The 23786-nt window shown below is 39.2% G+C and overlaps 1 protein-coding gene across 1 annotated transcript in view; it reads right to left on the reverse strand.

Moving 5' to 3' along the window:
- LOC121636366 (histone deacetylase 11-like) overlaps positions 1-23786 on the reverse strand; it is a 70793-nt gene that overhangs the window by 17408 nt on the left and 29599 nt on the right. Inside the window, exons 6-7 of the mRNA XM_041979828.1 lie at positions 16371-16413; positions 10546-10622 (exon numbers count right to left, since the gene is read on the reverse strand). Coding sequence (XP_041835762.1) covers positions 10546-10622; positions 16371-16413 — 120 coding nt within the window. The remainder of the gene's footprint in view (positions 1-10545; positions 10623-16370; positions 16414-23786) is intronic.

Here is a 23786-nt window from a genome sequence, read left to right on the forward strand (position 1 = left end):
TAATATCTGTAATGCATTTGTTTTACTATTGCTAAAACATCTGTAAGTGCATTTGTTTACTTTTTCTAAACATCGCAATGCATTTGTCTTTACTATTTCTAAACCCATCTCGTAATGCCTTCTGTTCTTACTATTTCCTAATATATCTGTAATCTGCCTTTGTTTACTTATTTCTAACACATCTGATACTAGCCCTTTGGTTCTACTATTTCTCAACCATCTTTAATTGCCTTTGTTTTATTTATTTCTAAACATCTGTAATGCCTTTGTTTTACTATTCTAACCATCTGTAATGCCCTTCTGTTTTACTATTTCTAACATCTGTAATGCCTTCGTTTTACTATTCTAAAACATCTGTAATGGCCTTGGTTTTACTATTTCTAAATATCTGTAATGCTTTATATCTGTAATGCCTTTGTTTAACTATTTCTAAACACTTGTAATGCCTTTGTTTTACTATTTCTAAACATCTGTAATGCCTTTGTTTTACTATTTCTAAATATCTGTAATGCCTGTATATCTGTAATGCCTTTGTTTTACTATTCTAAATATCTGTAATGCCTTTTTATATCTGTAATGCCTTTGTTTTACTATTCTAAATATCTGTCATGCCTTTATATCTGTAATGCCTTTTGTTTTACTATTCTAAACATCTGTAAAGCCTTCGTTTCCACTATTTCTAAAGCACTTGTTAATGCCTTTGTTTTACTATTTCTAAACATCTGTAATGCCTTTGTTTTACTATTTCTAAACATCTGTAATGCATTTGTTTTACTTTTTCTAAACATCTGCAATGCATTTGTTTTACTATTTCTAAACATCTGTAATGCCTTTGTTTTACTATTCTAAATATCTGTTAACTGCCTTTGTTTTTTACTATGTCTAAACATCTGTAATGCCTTTGTTTTACTATTCTAAATATCTGTAATGCCTTTGTTTTACTATTTCTAAACATCTGTAATGCCTTGTTTTTACTATTTCTACACATCGTAATGCCTTTGTTTTTCTATTTCTAAACATCTGTAATGCATTTGTTTTACTATTTCTAAACATCTGTAATGCATTTGTTTTACTATTTCTAAACATCTGTAATGCCTTTGTTTTACTATTTCTAAACATCTGTAATGCCTTTGTTTTACTATTTCTAAACATCTGTAATGCCTTTGTTTTACTATTTCTAAATCATCTGTATGCCTTTGTTTTACTATTCTAAATATCTGTAATGCTTTGTTTTGACTATTTCTAAACATAGCTGTAAATTGCCTTCGTTTTACTATTCTAAACATCTGTAATGCCTTTGTTTTACTATTTCTAAATATCTGTAATGCCTTGTTTTACTTTCTAAATATCTTAATGCCTTTATATCTGTAATGCCTTTGTTTACTATTCTAAATATCTGTAATGGCATTTGTTTTACTATTTCTAAATATCTGTAATGCCTTTGTTTTACTATATTCCTAAATATCTGTATGCCTTATTGTTCTTTAACTATATCTGTCATGCCCTTTTCTATATACTGCTTAATGCCTTTGTTTTACTTACATCTAAAACATCCTGTAATCGCCTTTGTCTTTACTATTCTAAACATCTGTAATGCTTTGTTGATACTATTTCTAAAACACATTGTAATAATGCTTCGTTTTACTATTATAAACATCTGTAATGCCTTGTTTACTATTACTAAATATCTGTAATGCCTTTGTTTTACTATTTCTAAATATCTGCTAATGCCCTTATATCTTGTAAAATCAGCCTTGTTTAACTATTTACTAAACACTCTGTAATGCCTTGCTTTTACTATTTCTAAAATATCTGTTTTTATAATGACCTTTGATTTTCACTAATCTTAAATATCTGCAATGCTGATATATCTGTAATGCCTCTTCGCTTCTTACTAATTCCCTAAATATCTAATGCCTTTTATTATCTGTTACTGCCTCTTTGTTTTCTATCTTAAAATATCTGTAATCGAACCTTTAATATCTGTAATGCCCTTTGCTTTTAGCTATTTCTAAACTATCTGTAATGACCTCTTCGTTTTACTATTCTAAATATCTGTATGCCTTTGTTTTACTATTTCTAAACATCTGTAATGCATTTGTTTTACTTTTTCTAAACATCTGCAATGCATTTGTTTTACTATTTCATAAACATCTGTAATGCCTTTGTTTTACTATTTCTAAACATCTGTAATGCCTTGTTTCACTATTGCTAAACATCTGTAATGCCTTTGTTTTACATATTCTAAACATCTGTAATGCCTTTGTTTTACTATTTCCAAACATCTGTAATGCATTTGTTTTACTTTTTCTAAACATCTGCAATGCATTTGTTTTTACTATTTCTAAACATCTGTAATGCCTTTGTTTTACTATTTCTAAATATCTGTAATGCCTTTGTTTTACTATTTCTAAACATCTGTAATGCCTTTGTTTTACTATTTCTAAACATCTGTAATGCCTTTGTTTTACTATTTCTAAACATCTGTAATGCCTTTGTTTTACTATTCTAAACATCTGTAATGCCTTTGTTTTACTATTTCTAAACATCTGTAATGCCTTCGTTTTACTATTCTAAACATCTGTAATGCCTTTGTTTTACTATTTCTAAATATCTGTAATGCCTTTATATCTGTAATGCCTTTGTTTAACTATTTCTAAACACTTGTAATGCCTTTGTTTTACTATTTCTAAACATCTGTAATGCCTTTGTTTTACTATTCTAAATATCTGTAATGCCTGTATATCTGTAATGCCTTTGTTTTACTATTCTAAATATCTGTAATGCCTTTTTTATCTGTAATGCCTTTGTTTTACTATTCTAAATATCTGTCATGCCTTTATATCTGTAATGCCTTTGTTTTACTATTCTAAACATCTGTAAAGCCTTCGTTTCACTATTTCTAAACACTTGTAATGCCTTTGTTTTAGTATTTCTAAACATCTGTAATGCCTTTGTTTTACTATTTCTAAACATCTGTAATGCATTTGTTTTACTTTTTCTAAACATCTGCAATGCATTTGTTTTACTATTTCTAAACATCTGTAATGCCTTTGTTTTACTATTTCTAAATATCTGTAATGCCTTTGTTTTACTATTTCTAAACATCTGTAATGCCTTTGTTTTACTATTTCTAAACATCTGTAATGCCTTTGTTTTACTATTCTAAACATCTGTAATGCCTTTGTTTTACTATTTCTAAACATCTGTAATGCCTTTGTTTTACTATTTCTAAACATCTGTAATGCATTTGTTTTACTTTTTCTAAACATCTGCAATGCATTTGTTTTACTATTTCTAAACATCTGTAATGCCTTTGTTTTACTATTTCTAAATATCTGTAATGCCTTTGTTTTACTATTCTAAATATCTGTAATGCCTTTGTTTTACTATTTCTAAACATCTGTAATGCCTTTGTTTTACTATTTCTAAACATCTGTAATGCCTTTGTTTTACTATTCTAAACATCTGAAATGCCTTTGTTTTACTATTTCTAAACATCTGTAATGCCTTCGTTTTACTATTCTAAACATCTGTAATGCCTTTGTTTTACTATTTCTAAATATCTGTAATGCCTTTGTTTTACTATTTCTAAATATCTGTAATGCCTTTGTTTTACTATTCTAAATATCTGTAATGCCTTTATATCTGTAATGCCTTTGTTTAACTATTTCTAAACACTTGTAATGCCTTTGTTTTACTATTTCTAAATATCTGTAATGCCTTTGTTTTACTATTCTAAATATCTGTAATGCCTGTATATCTGTAATGCCTTTGTTTTACTATTCTAAATATCTGTCATGCCTTTATATCTGTAATGCCTTTGTTTTACTATTCTAAACATCTGTAATGCCTTTGTTTTACTATTTCTAAATATCTGTAATGCCTTTGTTTTACTATTTCTAAACATCTGTAATGCCTTTGTTTTACTATTTCTAAACATCTGTAATGCCTTTGTTTTACTATTTCTAAATATCTGTAATGCCTTTGTTTTAGTATTTCTAAACATCTGTAATGCCTTTGTTTTACTATTCTAAATATCTGTAATGCCTTTGTTTTACTATTTCTAAATATCTGTAATGCCTTTGTTTTACTATGTCTAAACATCTGTAATGCCTTTGTTTTACTATTTTAAATATCTGTAATGCCTTTGTTTTACTTTTTCTAAACATCTGTAATGCCTTTGTTTTACTATTTCTAAACATCTGTAATGCCTTTGTTTTACTATTCTAAATATCTGTAATGCCTTTATATCTGTAATTCCTTTGTTTTACTATTTCTATACGTCTGTAATGCCTTTGTTTTACTATTTCTAAACATCTGTAATGCCTTTGTTTTACTATTTCTAAACATCTGTAATGCCTTTGTTTTACTATTTCTAAACATCTGTAATGCCTTTGTTTTAGTATTTCTAAACATCTGTAATGCCTTTGTTTTACTATTCTAAATATCTGTAATGCCTTTGTTTTACTATTTCTAAACATCTGCAATGCATTTGTTTTACTATTTCTAAACATCTGTAATGCCTTTGTTTTACTATTTCTAAACATCTGTAATGCCTTTGTTTTACTATTTCTAAACATCTGTAATGCCTTTGTTTTACTATTCTAAATATCTGTAATGCATTTGTTTTACTATTTCTAAACATCTGTAATGCCTTTGTTTTACTATTTCTAAACATCTGTAATGCCTTTGTTTTACTATTTCTAAACATCTGTAATGCCTTTGTTTTACTATTCTAAACATCTGTAATGCCTTTGTTTTACTATTTCTAAACATCTGTAATGCCTTCGTTTTACTATTCTAAACATCTGTAATGCCTTTGTTTTACTATTTCTAAATATCTGTAATGCCTTTGTTTTACTATTTCTAAATATCTGTAATGCCTTTATATCTGTAATGCCTTTGTTTAACTATTTCTAAACACTTGTAATGCCTTTGTTTTACTATTTCTAAATATCTGTAATGCCTTTGTTTTACTATTCTAAATATCTGTAATGCCTGTATATCTGTAATGCCTTTGTTTTACTATTCTAAATATCTAATGCCTTTTTTATCTGTAATGCCTTTGTTTTACTATTCTAAATATCTGTAATGCCTTTATATCTGTAATGCCTTTGTTTTACTATTCTAAACATCTGTAATGCCTTTGTTTTACTATTTCTAAATATCTGTAATGCCTTTGTTTTACTATTTCTAAACATCTGTAATGCCTTTGTTTTACTATTTCTAAACATCTGTAATGCCTTTGTTTTACTATTTCTAAATATCTGTAATGCCTTTGTTTTAGTATTTCTAAACATCTGTAATGCCTTTGTTTTACTATTTTAAATATCTGTAATGCCTTTGTTTTACTATTTCTAAACATCTGTAATGCCTTTGCTTTACTATTTCTAAACATCTGTAATGCCTTTGTTTTACTATTTCTAAACATCTGTAATGCCTTTGTTTTACTATTCTAAATATCTGTAATGCCTTTGTTTTACTATTTCTAAATATCTGTAATGCCTTTGTTTTACTATTCTAAACATCTGTAATTCCTTTGTTTTACTATTTCTATACATCTGTAATGCCTTTGTTTTACTATTTCTAAACATCTGTAATGCCTTTGTTTTACTATTTCTAAACATCTGTAATGCCTTTGTTTTAGTATTTCTAAACATCTGTAATGCCTTTGTTTTACTATTCTAAATATCTGTAATGCCTTTGTTTTACTATTTCTAAACATCTGTAATGCATTTGTTTTACTTTTTCTAAACATCTGTAATGCCTTTGTTTCACTATTGCTAAACATCTGTAATGCCTTTGTTTTACAATTCTAAATATCTGTAATGCCTTTGTTTTACTATTTCTAAACATCTGTAATGCATTTGTTTTACTATTGCTAAACATCTGTAATGCCTTTGTTTTACAATTCTAAATATCTGTAATGCCTTTGTTTTACTATTTCTAAACATCTGTAAAGCATTTGTTTTACTTTTTCTAAACATCTGCAATGCATTTGTTTTACTATTTCTAAACATCTGTAATGCCTTTGTTTTACTATTTCTAAATATCTGTAATGCCTTTGTTTTACTATTTCTAAACATCTGTAATGCCTTTGTTTTACTATTTCTAAACATCTGTAATGCCTTTGTTTTACTATTTCTAAACATCTGTAATGCCTTTGTTTTACTATTCTAAACATCTGTAATGCCTTTGTTTTACTATTTCTAAACATCTGTAATGCCTTCGTTTTACTATTCTAAACATCTGTAATGCCTTTGTTTTACTATTTCTAAATATCTGTAATGCCTTTGTTTTACTATTTCTAAATATCTGTAATGCCTTTGTTTTACTATTCTAAATATCTGTAATGCCTGTATATCTGTAATGCCTTTGTTTTACTATTCTAAATATCTGTAATGCCTTTTTTATCTGTAATGCCTTTGTTTTACTATTCTAAATATCTGTAATGCCTTTATATCTGTAATGCCTTTGTTTTACTATTCTAAACATCTGTAATGCCTTTGTTATACTATTTCTAAATATCTGTAATGCCTTTGTTTTACTATTTCTAAACATCTGTAATGCCTTTGTTTTACTATTTCTAAATATCTGTAATGCCTTTGTTTTAGTATTTCTAAACATCTGTAATGCCTTTGTTTTACTATTCTAAATATCTGTAATGCCTTTGTTTTACTATTTCTAAATATCTGTAATGCCTTTGTTTTACTATGTCTAAACATCTGTAATGCCTTTGTTTTACTATTTTAAATATCTGTAATGCCTTTGTTTTACTATTTCTAAACATCTGTAATGCCTTTGTTTTTCTATTTCTAAACATCTGTAATGCCTTTGTTTTACAATTTCTAAATATCTGTAATGCCTTTGTTTTACTATCTCTAAACATCTGTAATGCCTTTGTTTTACTATTTCTAACTATCTGTAATGCCTTTGTTTTACTATTTCTAAACATCTGTAATGCCTTTGTTTTACTATTTCTAAACATCTGTAATGCCTTTGTTTTACTATTTCTAAATATCTGTAATGCCTTTGTTATACTATTTCTAAATATCTGTAATGCCTTTGTTATACTATTTCTAAATATCTGTAATGCCTTTGTTTTACTATTTCTAAACATCTGTAATGCCTTTGTTTTACTATTTCTAAACATCTGTAATGCCTTTGTTTTACTATTTCTAAATATCTGTAATGCCTTTATATCTGTAATGCCTTTGTTTTACTATTCTAAAATATCTGTAATGCCTTTGTTTTACTATTTCTAAACATCTGTAATGCCTTTGTTTTACTATTTCTAAACATCTGTAATGCCTTTGTTTTACTATTCTAAATATCTGTAATGCCTTTGTTTTACTATTTCTAAACATCTGTAATGCCTTTGTTTTACTATTTCTAAATATCTGTAATGCCTTTATATCTGTAATGCCTTTGTTTTACTATTCTAAATATCTGTAATGCCTTTGTTTTACTATTTCTAAATATCTGTAATGCCTTTGTTTTACTATTTCTAAATATCTGTAATGCCTTTATATCTGTAATGCCTTTGTTTTACTATTCTAAATATCTGTAATGCCTTTGTTTTACTATTTCTAAACATCTGTAATGCCTTTGTTTTACTATTCTAAATATCTGTAATGCCTTTGTTTTACTATTTCTAAATATCTGTAATGCCTTTGTTTTACTATTTCTAAACATCTGTAATGCCTTTGTTTTACTATTCTAAACATCTGTAATGCCTTTGTTTTACTATTTCTAAACATCTGTAATGCCTTCGTTTTACTATTCTAAACATCTGTAATGCCTTCGTTTTACTATTCTAAATATCTGTAATGCCTTTATATATGTAATGCCTTTGTTTTACTATTTCTAAACATCTGTAATGCCTTTGTTTTACTATTCTAAATATCTGTAATGCCTTTGTTTTACTATTTCTAAACATCTGTAATGCCTTTGTTTTACTATTTCTAAACATCTGTAATGCCTTTGTTTTACTATTTCTAAATATCTGTAATGCCTTTATATCTGTAATGCCTTTGTTTTACTATTCTAAATATCTGTAATGCCTTTGTTTTACTATTTCTAAATATCTGTAATGCCTTTGTTTTACTATTTCTAAACATCTGTAATGCCTTTGTTTTACTATTCTAAACATCTGTAATGCCTTTGTCTTACTATTTCTAAACATCTGTAATGCCTTCGTTTTACTATTCTAAACATCTGTAATGCCTTTGTTTTACTATTCTAAATATCTGTAATGCCTTCGTTTTACTATTCTAAATATCTGTAATGCCTTTGTTTTACTATTTCTAAATATCTGTAATGCCTTTGTTTTAGTATTTCTAAATATCTGTAATGCCATTGTTTTACTATTTCTAAACATCTGTAATGCCTTTGTTATACTATTTCTAAACATCTGTAATGCCTTTGTTTTACTATTTCTAAACATCTGTAATGCCTTTGTTTTACTATTTCTAAACATCTGTAATGCCTTTGTTTTACTATTTCTAAATATCTGTAATGCCTTTATATCTGTAATGCCTTTGTTTTACTATTCTAAATATCTGTAATGCCTTTGTTTTACTATTTCTAAACATCTGTAATGCCTTTGTTTTACTATTCTAAATATCTGTAATGCCTTTGTTTTACTATTTCTAAATATCTGTAATGCCTTTGTTTTACTATTTCTAAACATCTGTAATGCCTTTGTTTTACTATTCTAAACATCTGTAATGCCTTTGTTTTACTATTTCTAAACATCTGTAATGCCTTCGTTTTACTATTCTAAAAATCTGTAATGCCTTCGTTTTACTATTCTAAATATTTGTAATGCCTTTATATATGTAATGCCTTTGTTTTACTATTTCTAAACATCTGTAATGCCTTTGTTTTACTATTCTAAATATCTGTAATGCCTTTGTTTTACTATTTCTAAACATCTGTAATGCCTTTGTTTTACTATTTCTAAACATCTGTAATGCCTTTGTTTTACTATTTCTAAATATCTGTAATGCCTTTATATCTGTAATGCCTTTGTTTTACTATTCTAAATATCTGTAATGCCTTTGTTTTACTATTTCTAAATATCTGTAATGCCTTTGTTTTACTATTTCTAAACATCTGTAATGCCTTTGTTTTACTATTCTAAACATCTGTAATGCCTTTGTCTTACTATTTCTAAACATCTGTAATGCCTTCGTTTTACTATTCTAAACATCTGTAATGCCTTTGTTTTACTATTCTAAATATCTGTAATGCCTTCGTTTTACTATTCTAAATATCTGTAATGCCTTTGTTTTACTATTTCTAAATATCTGTAATGCCTTTGTTTTACTATTTCTAAACATCTGTAATGCCTTTGTTTTACTATTCTAAACATCTGTAATGCCTTTGTCTTACTATTTCTAAACATCTGTAATGCCTTCGTTTTACTATTTCTAAACATGTGTAATGCCTTTGTTTTACTATTTCTAAACATCTGTAATGCCTTTGTTTTACTATTCTAAATATCTGTAATGCCTTTGTTTTACTATTTCTAAACATCTGTAATGCCTTTGTTTTACTATTTCTATACATCTGTAATGCATTTGTTTTACTATTTCTAAACATCTGTAATGCCTTCGTTTTACTATTTCTAAACATCTGTAATGCCTTTGTTTTAGTATTTCTAAACATCTGTAATGCCTTTGTTTTACTATTTCTAAACATCTGTAATGCCTTTGTTTTACTATTTCTAAACATCTGTAATGCCTTTGTTTTACTATTTCTAAACATCTGTAATGCCTTTATATCTGTAATGCCTTTGTTTTACTATTCTAAATATCTGTAATGTGTTTGTCTTATGTAATGCCTTTGAGTTGTCCTGTACATGAAATGCGCTGTACAAATCAACTGCCTTGCTTTCCTTGTTAGAAAAGAGAACGTTGAGAAAATGTTTTTCAGCATTTTCATGAAAACATGTAAATAAAAGCAATTAAAAGAAAGAAGAATAATGAAATGGGTTCAGTTACACTGATAATCTGGATTATCTTCCCTGGAAATTCTGACTGGTTGGAAACTTGACGAATCCACCTGGCCAAACTGTAGATTCATCACTAATGTTCATGTAGAGCCGTGTAACTACGTAGTAAAAATAACTGGTCTGTGACTCTAAACAGGAGGACGTTTATAAAGAGAAATTTATTCTTTCAGTTTTCTTTCCATAATGGGAACATTTCAATATCCAGAATGTGGATCCGTCTGTTTTTTACACATCAGGAAGTAGTTGTGTTAAATCAGCTGTGATATTGTCTCATATTGATCTCTGGATCCTGAATCACAGCAGAATTTGTGATTATCTTCAAAGATCTTACTCCTTATCCAGAGAATTGATCATATCAGGACTATAACTGTAATTCAGACTAAAGTATCTAACTGCGAGGTGGGGTGGATGCTATAAAGAGAGTTTTGGCAAAGTATTCTGTTTTCTTTTAATATTTTCACTCTGATCAAAATGATTAACAATCAGGCTTCTGTTTCCATGGCAACACGCATAGATTATCATACCTTGATGGCCAGGGTTATGTCGGCGTAGGCACAGAAGCCCCCTCCCTTGTCACTGGAGCAGTGATGGAAGCCTCCCCCTGGAAAACAGAGGATCCCCCGGTCGTTAGACCAGCCAGGCACATTAAAGGAGTCTATTATTCACAGCCTCCTGAACTGATGGGTTAAAAAAGCTGTTTACTCCATCACGCCTCAGAAAAACGCTGGCTGTTAGCCAGCCAATCCATGTGCACGGACAGCAGAAAAAGGATTGTCCATTTACAAGTGAAATGCACGATGAGCAGCAGGAAACATGGACAGTTTACAAGACGAGCATTTATTCAGGTTAAAGTTCCTCCGCTTTTATTCAACTACAGCTAAGAGCTGAAAATAAATAAAAACTGATGGCTGGGTTTAGAGCCGTGTTTCTAAAAACATGTTGACTGATGGCGAACCATCTTCTTACCTGATTCATCAACATTGTGATGAATAATCCAAAGTAAAAACTGATGCTGCATTTTCTGTTCCCTGCTTGGCACAGAAATAAATGATGACCCAGATTTCTCAGCCAAAAACCTTTGACTCCACCAGCCAAGTCACTGATGGTGGCGAGGGCTGTAGCAAACAATAACTTCACAAGTTTAGCCATTTTAAATGTAACAAAGCCAACGGACATAAATAATACTGCATTTCTCACAAATATGATAATAATAATAAGAAAAACAATTAAACGCTCACTGCTCATTAGCTTATCTAGCATTTAGCAAAATGTTTCCAAACACTACCGGGTTCAACATTGTTTATTGTTTGTGTGCATATAGCAGTGACATCATCGTATGTGCTGCCACAAACAAAAAAAGGCAAAACTCTTTTGTTTCATTGTCATTATGCTGAAGTGATAATAAAGAGCGAGCTAAATTAAGATAAGAGGAGGGTAATCATGTAGGAGGGAGAGGCAGACTGTTCATGATCCTGACTCAGAAAGCTTTTCAGCATCCTTTCTGATCGGGCAAGTTCTTCTCAAACTTTTATGTCATGTTCCACATCAGAAATTCAACCTGTCCAAGTTCCACCGGATACGACTGACGACTGAAAAGACAGAAGAATAAGCCTGTTCCTTCAGCCCTGACACAGAGCCACTTAGCTCCAGATGTAAATATTATCTATTATTAAGTGGTGGCAGCTTCAGTGTAAAGGAGATTTATCACCACCACTGATGTTTAGACTGGATGGGAACTCAAAGTTTTATATGCTTAAGGGTCTGATTTCTGTTGTTTGTTTGAGCCTTTTTATACAAAATAGGCAACGCAAGGCAATTTATTTGTATAGAACATTTCATGTAAAAGACAATTCAAAGTGCTTTACATAAAATATTACAGCAGGTGCAGGAAGCAATACGAGTGCATTAAAAACAAAGATTAAAAGAAATGCAATTAAATAAAAACAGAAAGAAAAGGCTAACATGGATAAAATGCAAGAAATAAAGTTCCGGTGTGGGTAAAGACAATATTAAAACATGATTCCAGCTTAAAGAACCAGATCCAGATCTGGACTCTAAATAAAAACCAGTCCATGCAGCAGAGAACAGGTGGGTCTTTAACCTGGATCTAAATAAACTGAGGGTTTCAGCTGATCTGAGGCTTTCTGGGAGTTTGTTCCAGACATGTGGAGCATAGAAGCTGAATGCAGCTTCTCCATGTCTGGTTCTGACTCTGGAACTGATAAGAAACTGGAACCAGATGACCTGAGGGTTCTGGTAGGTTCATACTGGGTCAAGAGGTCTCTGATGTATGTTGGTCTTAAACCATTCAGAGCTTTCTAGACCAGCAGCAGAACTTTAAAGTCTATCCTCTGACGAACCGGCAGCCAGTGTAAAGCTGGACTGATGTGGTCCACTTTCTTGGTCTTAGTGAGGACTGGAGCAGCAGAGTTCTGGATCAGCTGCAGGTGTCTGACTGATGTTTTAGGTAGAACCTGTAAAAACACTGTTACAATAATCAAGCCGACTAAAGATGGAAGCTGGACTAGTTTTTCCAGGTCCTGCTGAGACATCACATCTTTTACCCTTGATATGTTCTTAAGGTGATAGTAGGCTGACTTTGTGGTTCCCTTCATGTGGTTCTCAAAGTTAAGGTCTGAGTCCATCACTACACCCAGATTTCTGGCCTGGTTGGTGGTTTTTAGGTGTATAGACTGAAGCTCTGTGGTGACCTTAAATTTTCTCTTTGGCTCCAAACACCATGACCTCAGTTTAACTGAAGAATTAAATGAAAAAGAAGTATGAATCTGAAATAAATAGCATCTATTTATTACAGTAAATACCTACAAATTCAACTTCCACCCTTTTAATAGAAATTTTAGCACATGGAAAGGAACGCAGCACTTGTTCATCTCAGTTTTATGCTCAGATCAATACTTTTCTGTCAAATCTCCGCTAGCAACATGAAACAGAGTCTGGCTCTAGGGTCTGAATCTAGGGTCTGAGTCTAGGGTCTGGGTCTAGGGTCTAGGGTCTGAATCTAGGGTCTGGGTCTGGGGTCTGAGTCTAGTGTCTGAGTCTAGGATCTGGGTCTGGGTCTGGGGTCTAAACTGAGCTGCAGATAAAGTACTTTTTTCTTCTGTTGTCTCGGTGCTGTAAAAAGCATCATGCCGATCCCTGAAGGATAACCTCTGCATCCTCTCCCATCAGCCAGATGAGCCATCAGGAGCAACCCTAACCCAACCCTCAGGCTACAAGACGACCACCCTACCCACTGAGCCACGCCGCCCCTTGTTGAGGCGAATGGTGTAAGGGTCAGGGTCTGCACACGATGAAGCGTGGCTACACCGTCGCCATGGTGCCAAGCACTGTCCCAAACCCAGAGCCTCCGAATCCCGCCTACAAACCCGCCCTTCGTTTGGCCTCAAACAAAGGCTGCTGGTGATGCATTCTTCGCAGTCTCTTTTCCCAGAATTCATTGCGCACAAGACGGTGGCGAATCAGCAACCGAGCTCAGAAGAGTAGGTTTTATTTTAAATACGCTTCAAAAGGAACATGACAAAACTAAGTACGTTAAAAACATGTTTGTTAAATGGTGACATTAAAATTCTGTAAAAGTTGATATTTGTGGAAGTTTAAGGGACCAGTGAGGAGTCTGCCGGCTGGAAACCAGAGCGTTTTTTTTTTACATTATTACCGGTTGGTGTTAACGCTCACTAACGTGTCCTATGATGCAAAAGTCATTTCAGAGGTTTAAGCGTTTAAACGTCCTACGTTGCTGCTGTGGGAAATTCTTGTTGGCTAGGTAGGCTGTCCCATTTCACGAACGTTGAGCGGACGTCAGAGTGTGTAGACTACGTAGGACAATCCGTAGCCGACACACTACCTTAATATATTTATTGTTGTCATGGCAACAACAGCACAAACAACTTGGTGATTTTTCTATTATTATATTATATTATTATTAATAATATCTTTTATTTTGTAAAATGCTTCATATCACTGTGGTTTTCACTCAAAAAATGCAAATAGAATGCAGAGATTGCACAAGAAGTTCCATTTCTGCTGTTTCCGTAGAAACAAAGCAGCGGTAAACAAACCTCTCAGACAGAGCTGTCAGAAACAAGAGAGCGAGGCAAACCTACCAGCAGAAATGGAGGAGATGAAACAGGATCCCGACCAGCAGCGGCGTTTGTCCCTCTACAAATTCGCCCGGCTGCTGCACGACTCCGACAAAGAGAAAAAGCTGCTGCTTTCACAAGTAGAGGAGCTGAAGGTTCAACTCCAGAGTGCTAAAGCTCACACCAGCAACCAGACCAGAGACCTCGCTGCCAAGCTGGAAGAACAGCAAGCCAAAACAGAGCAGCTCCATCTGAAGATGGAAAGCCTGGACAAAGCTCTGCAGAGAGCCAGAGGAGACCGTGATGCACTTCAACAAAGACTAGACCAGATGCATGGCACGGTGGCTCCACAGAGGCTCCGCGGCAACGCAGCCAGGTTTGGTCAACAGCTGCACAAGATACAGAACGATGTGTCAGATATGAAGCAGGTCTTAGAGTTTCTGAGGGCAGAGAAAGAGCTAAAAGCTGCTTACGAGCTGGAGAAAGAGAAGAGTTCAGCTCTTCAACAAGAACTAGAGCAACTCCAGAGACACGTGAAGCAGGAGAGCAGATTCCACGCAGAGAGGCCGTCAACAGATCTGCAGCCCATCAGAGACCAGCTGCAGGACCAGCCACGCAGCGTCTCAGAGAGGAGGTCGCCCGAGCCGCCCGCTGAGAGTTCAGAGCCAGAAACCGACCCCGTTCCTGAGCTCCAGGAAGAAGTGGCTGCCCTTGAAGGAAGTCTTCCAGCAACAACCAGGAAGTCCTCAAAGTGGAAAACAATGAAAACCGTCCTGGGACTGAAGAAGAAAAGCAGGAATCCAGAGAAGGCCGATTCCAGCTGAGACAACATGATGTTAATAAAAAGCAGTGACATCTCTGATCTATGGGCTTTTTCTCTTGTTAGGTAATAACAGACCTTTCATACCGCTGTCACATCATCAGTCGCTAATGGAGTCACATTTATGCAGCAATGATAGACATGAAGGTCTGTGATGGACGGGTGACCAGTCCAGGATGCAGACCAGTAGCCTCTGGGACTGGATCCAGACCCTGGACTGGTGACCAGTCCAGGATGCAGACCAGTAGCAGACCAGTAGCCTCTGGGACTGGATCCAGACCCTGGACTGGTGACCAGTCCAGGATGCAGACCAGTAGCAGACCAATAGCCTCTGGGACTGGATCCAGACCCTGGACTGGTCACCAGTCCAGGATGCAGACCAGTAGCAGACCAGTAGCCTCTGGGACTGGATCCAGACCCTGGACTGGTGACCAGTCCAGGATGCAGACCAGTGGCAGACCAGTAACCTCTGGGACTGGATCCAGACCCTGGACTGGTGACCTGTCCAGGTGGAGAAGATCCTGGAAAATAGATATGAATCCTGGTGGATGGAACTACTGATAGCGGAGCTGCTGAGGATTAAAAAATAAATAAATAAAAAAGTGGTATATAAAACATCCGAAGAGGAGCTGATTTAGTCCAGGTAGGAAATTCTCATTAAAAAGATTCAACAAATTCAGAGGGAATTCTTCCAGAATTAGCCTCATGATCCATTTCAGAGTAAAAACTTGTTTCATTCAGCTCAGTGAAGTACGGTTTTTATGTTCTGAGCATTTGTTCCTCAGACAAACGTCCTCATTCTGGTTCTCAGTCATTTAAACAAGCATCAGTGACTGCGGGTAATGATTGGAGCAACACTGGGAACACCGGGGTGCACCAGTTCAACCAGTGCAGTCCAGTCTGGAGCCCTGCCTGTTAGCTTGGGGCCTAACCCCTGACAATAAAGGCAGGGCCTGTTTCCATAGTGACCACATGCACGCTGCTATTGGCTGGAAGCTGATTTTGACCTCTCATCCTGGTCTTCCTGATGTTCCTCCAGTTTTCATTCCTCCCTAAACTTTTCCCTTTTATGCAGGAACATAGAACTCCGAGTGTAAGGATGAAAAAAATGCACACATCTGACTTTTTATTACCACATACCTAAACTCATGTTGCTGGTGTCCTCTAAACACCCGCGGGATGCCACTGCTCCGTTTCCCCTGCTGGGATAACTGCAGATCTGTCTGACGCTTGGCCTCTGGAACAGGCCAGTACTGACTCAGTACCTCCCAAAACTCTCTTTCATTTCTCTTTATATGAAAAAACTTTCCCACTGGACTTCAGGCAGAATTCATACCTCAACATGTATTAAACAGGAAACAAGGCAGAACAAAGACGAAGGTCCGGACCATTTTCCTGGATTGAAGGTAAACAGAATCCACTCACTTACCAACATTTATGGCCCATCCTCGATCTACAGCCAGTTTTCCAGCCTGTAGAAAACAAAACACAGAAAAAGAGGTTCATACTGACAGAAAACGTCCCAACATGAGAACAGATTTTACTTTATGGATAAAACTTAAGCAGGAAAATGCAACAACCATCATCCAGCACATGCAGAAAATGTCGCATTAAGGTCTTTCTCTAAAAGAAATCTACTTTTCCTTTCTTGCTGCCCTTTAGTGCTTTAACCTTTGCTTTGCAAATACTTTGGCTCCTCTGTATCTGAGCGGCAGTGCATGATTAAAAGGTTGTAAAGACCAGCCGAGGTGTCCATTAGACTCCAGGAATTAAAGAACAGATCTCTCTGACAGAGACCTCACAGCTCACGTCAAACAAATGTTGGGAGAAATAGTTGGAGAGCACCTTTTTCACAGAGGAAGATACATACCACATCCATGACTGTGCATTAAGTAGTGATGTCTGGATAAGGTTCGCCAAGCTTATCGTGATAAATGCAAAGTCAGAGAAAGGCCTGCCCCGGCTCTTTGTCTAATGCTTGCAACAAGCCTCGTTCAGGCTTAAAATCCCAGACTCAGGCCGAGAACAGGCCTCCTTTCTGAGGGAAGCAGCTCCATCACGAGCGGAAAAGTTCACATCCTTGCATGTTTTAAGACGCTTCCTAAAGATCCTCGTCATCCTGACTGTCCACGCAGGATCATGTGTGAACTACGGTTGACAAAATTCTTAGTAATCGATTCTAAAAGTTAGCATCTAGTTAGATATTAATTAGCACAGGTATCAATACTTAAATGTCACTTTGGCGTCTGCTGCAGCCATGAAAAAACCAGCCGCCTCTACCCATTTTAAACAGGCACTGCAGCGGGCAGCCCAGCATCTCCCTGTAGGACCCATTGTTTACTGTGCTGTCAACTTAGCAACTTGTTGCTTTTAGACCTCTCTAGGGACAAATTTAGCAACTAACAAGAAGATGGAGGAGGAAGGAAAGAAGTTGGAGGAGGAAGGGAAGGAGATAAAGGAGAAAGGTAAGGGGATGAAGGAGGAAGGGAAGAAGATGGAGGAAGAAGGAAAGGAGATGAAGGAGAAAGGGAAGGGGATGAAGATGGAAGGGAAGAAGATGGAGGAGGAAGGGAAGGGGATGGAGGAGGAAGGGAAGAATATGGAGGAGGAAGGAAAGGAGATGAAGGAGAAAGGGAAGGAGATGAAGGAGGAAGGGAAGAAGATGGAGGAGGAAGGAAAGGAGATGAAGGAGAAAGGGAAGGGGATGAAGGAGGAAGGGAAGGAGATGAAGGAGGAAGGGAAGAAGATGGAGGAGGAAGGGAAGGGGATGAAGGAGGAAGGGAAGAAGATGGAGGAGGAAGGGAAGGGGATGAAGGAAGAAGGGAAGAAGATGGAGGAGGAAGGGAAGGAGATGAAGGAGGAAGGGAAGAAGATGGAGAGGAGGAAGATGGAGGAAGGGAAGGAGATGAAGGAGGAAGGGAAGATGGAGGAGGAAGAGAAGGGGATGAAGGAAGAAGGGAAGAAGATGGAGGAGGAAGGGAAGGAGATGAAGGAGGAAGGGAAGAAGATGGAGGAGGAAGGGAAGAAGATGGAGGAGGAAGGGAAGGAGATGAAGGAGAAAGGGAAGGGGATGAAGGAGGAAGGGAAGGAGATGAAGGAGAAAGGGAAGAAGATGGAGGAGGAAGGGAAGGGGATGAAGGAGGAAGGGAAGAAGATGGAGGAGGAAGGGAAGAAGATGGAGGAGGAAGGGAAGAAGATGGAGGAGGAAGGGAAGGAGATGAAGGAGGAAGGGAAGTAGATGGAGGAGGAAGGGAAGTAGATGGAGGAGGAAGGGAAGAAGATGGAGGAGGAAGGGAAGGGGATGAAGGAGGAAGGGAAGAAGATGGAGGAGGAAGGAAAGGAGATGAAGGAGAAAGGGAAGGGGATGAAGGAGGAAGGGAAGGAGATGAAGGAGGAAGGGAAGGAGATGAAGGAGGAAGGGAAGAAGATGGAGGAGGAAGGGAAGGAGATGAAGGAGGAAGGGCAAGGGGATGAAGGAGGAAGGGAAGGAGATGAAGGAGGAAGGGAAGAAGATGGAGGAGGAAGAGAAGGGGATGAAGGAAGAAGGGAAGAAGATGGAGGAGGAAGGGAAGGAGATGAAGGAGGAAGGGAAGAAGATGGAGGAGGAAGGGAAGAAGATAGAGGAGGAAGGGAAGGAGATGAAGGAGAAAGGGAAGGGGATGAAGGAGGAAGGGAAGGGGATGGAGGAGGAAGGGAAGAAGATGGAGGAGGAAGGGAAGGCGATGAAGGAGAAAGGGAAGAAGCTGGAGGAGGAAGGGAAGGCGATGAAGGAGAAAGGGAAGGGGATGGAGGAGGAAGGGAAGAAGATGGAGGAGGAAGGAAAGGAGATTAAGGAGGAAGGGAAGAAGATGGAGGAGGAAGGGAAGGGGATGAAGGAGGAAGGGAAGGGGATGGAGGAGGAAGGGAAGAGGATGAAGGAGGAAGGGAAGAAGATGGAGGAGGAAGGGAAGGCGATGAAGGAGAAAGGGAAGAAGCTGGAGGAGGAAGGGAAGGCAATGAAGGAGAAAGGGAAGGGGATGGAGGAGGAAGGGAAGAAGATGGAGGAGGAAGGAAAGGAGATGAAGGAGAAAGGGAAGGGGATGAAGGAGGAAGGGAAGGAGATGAAGGAGAAAGGGAAGAAGATGGAGGAGGAAGGGAAGGGGATGGAGGAGGAAGGGAAGAAGATGGAGGAGGAAGGAAAGGAGATGAAGGAGAAAGGGAAGGGGATGAAGGAGGAAGGGAAGGAGATGAAGGAGGAAGGGAAGAAGATGGAGGAGGAAGGAAAGGAGATGAAGGAGAAAGGGAAGGGGATGAAGGAGGAAGGGAAGGAGATGAAGGAGGAAGGGAAGAAGATGGAGGAGGAAGGGAAGGGGATGAAGGAGGAAGGGAAGAAGATGGAGGAGGAAGGGAAGGGGATGAAGGAAGAAGGGAAGAAGATGGAGGAGGAAGGGAAGGAGATGAAGGAGGAAGGGAAGAAGATGGAGGAGCAAGGGAAGGAGATGAAGGAGGAAGGGAAGAAGATGGAGGAGGAAGAGAAGGGGATGAAGGAAGAAGGGAAGAAGATGGAGGAGGAAGGGAAGGAGATGAAGGAGGAAGGGAAGAAGATGGAGGAGGAAGGGAAGAAGATGGAGGAGGAAGGGAAGGAGATGAAGGAGGAAGGGAAGAAGATGGAGGAGGAAGGGAAGGAGATGGAGGAGGAAGGAAAGGAGATGAAGGAGAAGGGAAGGGGATGAAGGAGGAAGGGAAGAAGATGGAGGAGGAAGGGAAGAAGATGGAGGAGTAAGGGAAGGAGATGGAGGAGGAAGGGAAGAAGATGGAGGAGGAAGGGAAGAAGATGGAGGAGGAAGGGAAGAAGATGGAGGAGGAAGGGAAGGGGATGAAGGAGGAAGGGAAGAAGATGGAGGAGGAAGGAAAGGAGATGAAGGAGAAAGGGAAGGGGATGAAGGAGGAAGGGAAGGAGATGAAGGAGGAAGGGAAGAAGATGGAGGAGGAAGGGAAGTAGATGAAGGAGGAAGGGAAGAAGATGGAGGAGGAAGGGAAGGGGATGAAGGAAGAAGGGAAGAAGATGGAGGAGGAAGGGAAGGAGATGAAGGAGGAAGGGAAGAAGATGGAGGAGGAAGGGAAGGAGATGAAGGAGGAAGGGAAGAAGATGGAGGAGGAAGAGAAGGGGATGAAGGAAGAAGGGAAGAAGATGGAGGAGGAAGGGAAGGAGATGAAGGAGAAAGGGAAGGGGATGAAGGAGGAAGGGAAGGGGATGGAGGAGGAAGGGAAGAGGATGAAGGAGGAAGGGAAGAAGATGGAGGAGGAAGGGAAGGCAATGAAGGAGAAAGGGAAGAAGCTGGAGGAAGAAGGGAAGGCGATGAAGGAGAAAGGGAAGGGGATGGAGGAGGAAGGGAAGAAGATGGAGGAGGAAGGAAAGGAGATGAAGGAGAAAGGGAAGGGGATGAAGGAGGAAGGGAAGAAGATGGAGGAGGAAGGAAAGGAGATGAAGGAGAAAGGGAAGGGGATGAAGGAGGAAGGGAAGAAGATGGAGGAGGAAGGAAAGAAGATGGAGGAGGAAGGGAAGAAGATGGAGGAGGAAGGAAGGGGATGAAGGAGGAAGGGAAGAAGATGGAGGAGGAAGGAAAGGAGATGAAGGAGGAAGGGAAGAAGATGGAGGAGGAAGGGAAGAAGATGAAGGAGAAAGGGAAGGGGATGGAGGAGGAAGGAAAGGAGATAGGGGGGGAAGGGAAGGAGATGAAGGAGAAAGGGAAGGGGATGAAGGAGGAAGGGAAGGGGATGGAGGAGGAAGGGAAGAGGATGAAGGAGGAAGGGAAGAAGATGGAGGAGGAAGGGAAGGCGATGAAGGAGAAAGGGAAGAAGCTGGAGGAGGAAGGGAAGAAGATGGAGGAGGAAGGAAAGGAGATGAAGGAGAAAGGGAAGGGGATGGAGGAGGAAGGGAAGAAGATGGAGGAGGAAGGAAAGGAGATGAAGGAGAAAGGGAAGGGGATGAAGGAGGAAGGGAAGAAGATGGAGGAGGAAGGAAAGGAGATGAAGGAGAAAGGGAAGGGGATGAAGGAGGAAGGGAAGAAGATGGAGGAGGAAGGAAAGAAGATGGAGGAGGAAGGGAAGAAGATGGAGGAGGAAGGAAGGGGATGAAGGAGGAAGGGAAGAAGATGGAGGAGGAAGGAAAGGAGATGAAGGAGGAAGGGAAGAAGATGGAGGAGGAAGGGAAGAAGATGAAGGAGAAAGGGAAGGGGATGGAGGAGGAAGGAAAGGAGATAGGGGGGAAGGGAAGGAGATGAAGGAGAAAGGGAAGGGGATGAAGGAGGAAGGGAAGGGGATGGAGGAGGAAGGGAAGAGGATGAAGGAGGAAGGGAAGAAGATGGAGGAGGAAGGGAAGGCGATGAAGGAGAAAGGGAAGGGGATGGAGGAGGAAGGGAAGAAGATGGAGGAGAAAGGAAAGGAGATGAAGGAGAAAGGGAAGGGGATGAAGGAGGAAGAGAAGGGGATGTAGGAAGAAGGGAAGAAGATGGAGGAGGAAGGGAAGGAGATGAAGGAGGAAGGGAAGAAGATGGAGGAGGAAGGGAAGAAGATGGAGGAGGAAGGGAAGGAGATGAAGGAGAAAGGGAAGGGGATGAAGGAGGAAGGGAAGAAGATGGAGGAGGAAGGAAAGGAGATGAAGGAGGAAGGGAAGAAGATGGAGGAGGAAGGGAAGAAGATGGAGGAGGAAGGGAAGGGGATGAAGGAGAAAGGGAAGGGGATGAAGGAGGAAGGGAAGGGGATGGAGGAGGAAGGGAAGAGGATGAAGGAGGAAGGGAAGAAGATGGAGGAGGAAGGGAAGGCGAGGAAGGAGAAAGGGAAGAAGCTGGAGGAGGAAGGGAAGGCGATGAAGGAGAAAGGGAAGGGGATGGAGGAGGAAGGGAAGAAGATGGAGGAGGAAGGAAAGGAGATGAAGGAGAAAGGGAAGGGGATGAAGGAGGAAGGGAAGAAGATGGAGGAGGAAGGAAAGGAGATGAAGGAGAAAGGGAAGGGGATGAAGGAGGAAGGGAAGAAGATGGAGGAGGAAGGGAAGAAGATGGAGGAGGAAGGAAAGAAGATGGAGGAGGAAGGGAAGAAGATGGAGGAGGAAGGAAGGGGATGAAGGAGGAAGGGAAGAAGATGGAGGAAGGAAAGGAGATGAAGGAGGAAGGGAAGAAGATGGAGGAGGAAGGGAAGAAGATGAAGGAGAAAGGGAAGGGGATGGAGGAGGAAGGAAAGGAGATGAAGGAGAAAGGGAAGGGGATGAAGGAGGAAGGGAAGAAGATGGAGGAGGAAGGGAAGGCGATGAAGGAGAAAGGGAAGAAGCTGGAGGAGGAAGGGAAGGGGATGGAGGAGGAAGGAGGAAGGAAAGGAGATGAAGGAGAAAGGGAAGGGGATGAAGGAGGAAGGGAAGGGGATGGAGGAAGAAGGGAAGAAGATGGAGGAGGAAGGGAAGGAGATGAAGGAGGAAGGGAAGAAGATGGAGGAGGAAGGGAATGAGATGAAGGAAGAAGGGAAGAAGATGGAGGAGGAAGGGAAGGGGATGAAGGAAGAAGGGAAGAAGATGGAGGAGGAAGGGAAAGAGATGAAGGAGGAAGGGAAGAAGATGGAGGAGGAAGGGAAGGAGATGAAGGAGGAAGGGAAGAAGATGGAGGAGGAAGAGAAGGGGATGAAGGAAGAAGGGAAGAAGATGGAGGAGGAAGGGAAGGAGATGAAGGAGGAAGGGAAGAAGATGGAGGAGGAAGGGAAGAAGATGGAGGAGGAAGGGAAGGAGATGAAGGAGAAAGGGAAGGGGATGAAGGAGGAAGGGAAGGGGATGGAGGAGGAAGGGAAGGCGATGAAGGAGAAAGGGAAGAAGCTGGAGGAGGAAGGGAAGGCGATGAAGGAGAAAGGGAAGGGGATGGAGGAGGAAGGGAAGAAGATGGAGGAGGAAGGAAAGGAGATGAAGGAGAAAGGGAAGGGGATGAAGGAGGAAGGGAAGAAGATGGAGGAGGAAGGGAAGAAGATGGAGGAGGAAGGAAAGAAGATGGAGGAGGAAGGGAAGAAGATGGAGGAGGAAGGAAGGGGATGAAGGAGGAAGGGAAGAACATGGAGGAGGAAGGAAAGGAGATGAAGGAGGAAGGGAAGAAGATGGAGGAGGAAGGGAAGAAGATGAAGGAGAAAGGGAAGGGGATGAAGGAGGAAGGGAAGGGGATGGAGGAGGAAGGGAAGAGGATGAAGGAGGAAGGGAAGAAGATGGAGGAGGAAGGGAAGGCGATGAAGGAGGAAGGGAAGAAGATGGAGGAGGAAGGAAAGGAGATGAAGGTGGAAGGGAAGAAGATGGAGAAGGAAGGGAAGAAGATGAAGGAGAAAGGGAAGGGGATGAAGGAGGAAGGGAAGGGGATGAAGGAGGAAGGGAAGGGGATGGAGGAGGAAGGGAAGAAGATGGAGGAGGAAGGGAAGAAGATGGAGGAGGAAGGAAAGAAGATGGAGGAGGAAGGGAAGAAGATGGAGGAGGAAGGAAAGGAGATGAAGGAGAAAGGGAAGGGGATGAAGGAGGAAGGGAAGGGGATGGAGGAGGAAGGGAAGAGGATGAAGGAGGAAGGGAAGAAGATGGAGGAGGAAGGGAAGGCGATGAAGGAGAAAGGGAAGAAGCTGGAGGAGGAAGGGAAGGGGATGGAGGAGGAAGGAGGAAGGAAAGGAGATGAAGGAGAAAGGGAAGGGGATGAAGGAGGAAGGGAAGGGGATGGAGGAGGAAGGGAAGAGGATGAAGGAGGAAGGGAAGAAGATGGAGGAGGAAGGGAAGGCGATGAAGGAGAAAGGGAAGAAGCTGGAGGAGGAAGGGAAGGCGATGAAGGAGAAAGGGAAGGGGATGGAGGAGGAAGGG

This window comes from Melanotaenia boesemani, chromosome 3 (genome assembly GCF_017639745.1).
Source record: "Melanotaenia boesemani isolate fMelBoe1 chromosome 3, fMelBoe1.pri, whole genome shotgun sequence".
Taxonomy (NCBI): Eukaryota; Metazoa; Chordata; class Actinopteri; order Atheriniformes; family Melanotaeniidae; genus Melanotaenia; species Melanotaenia boesemani.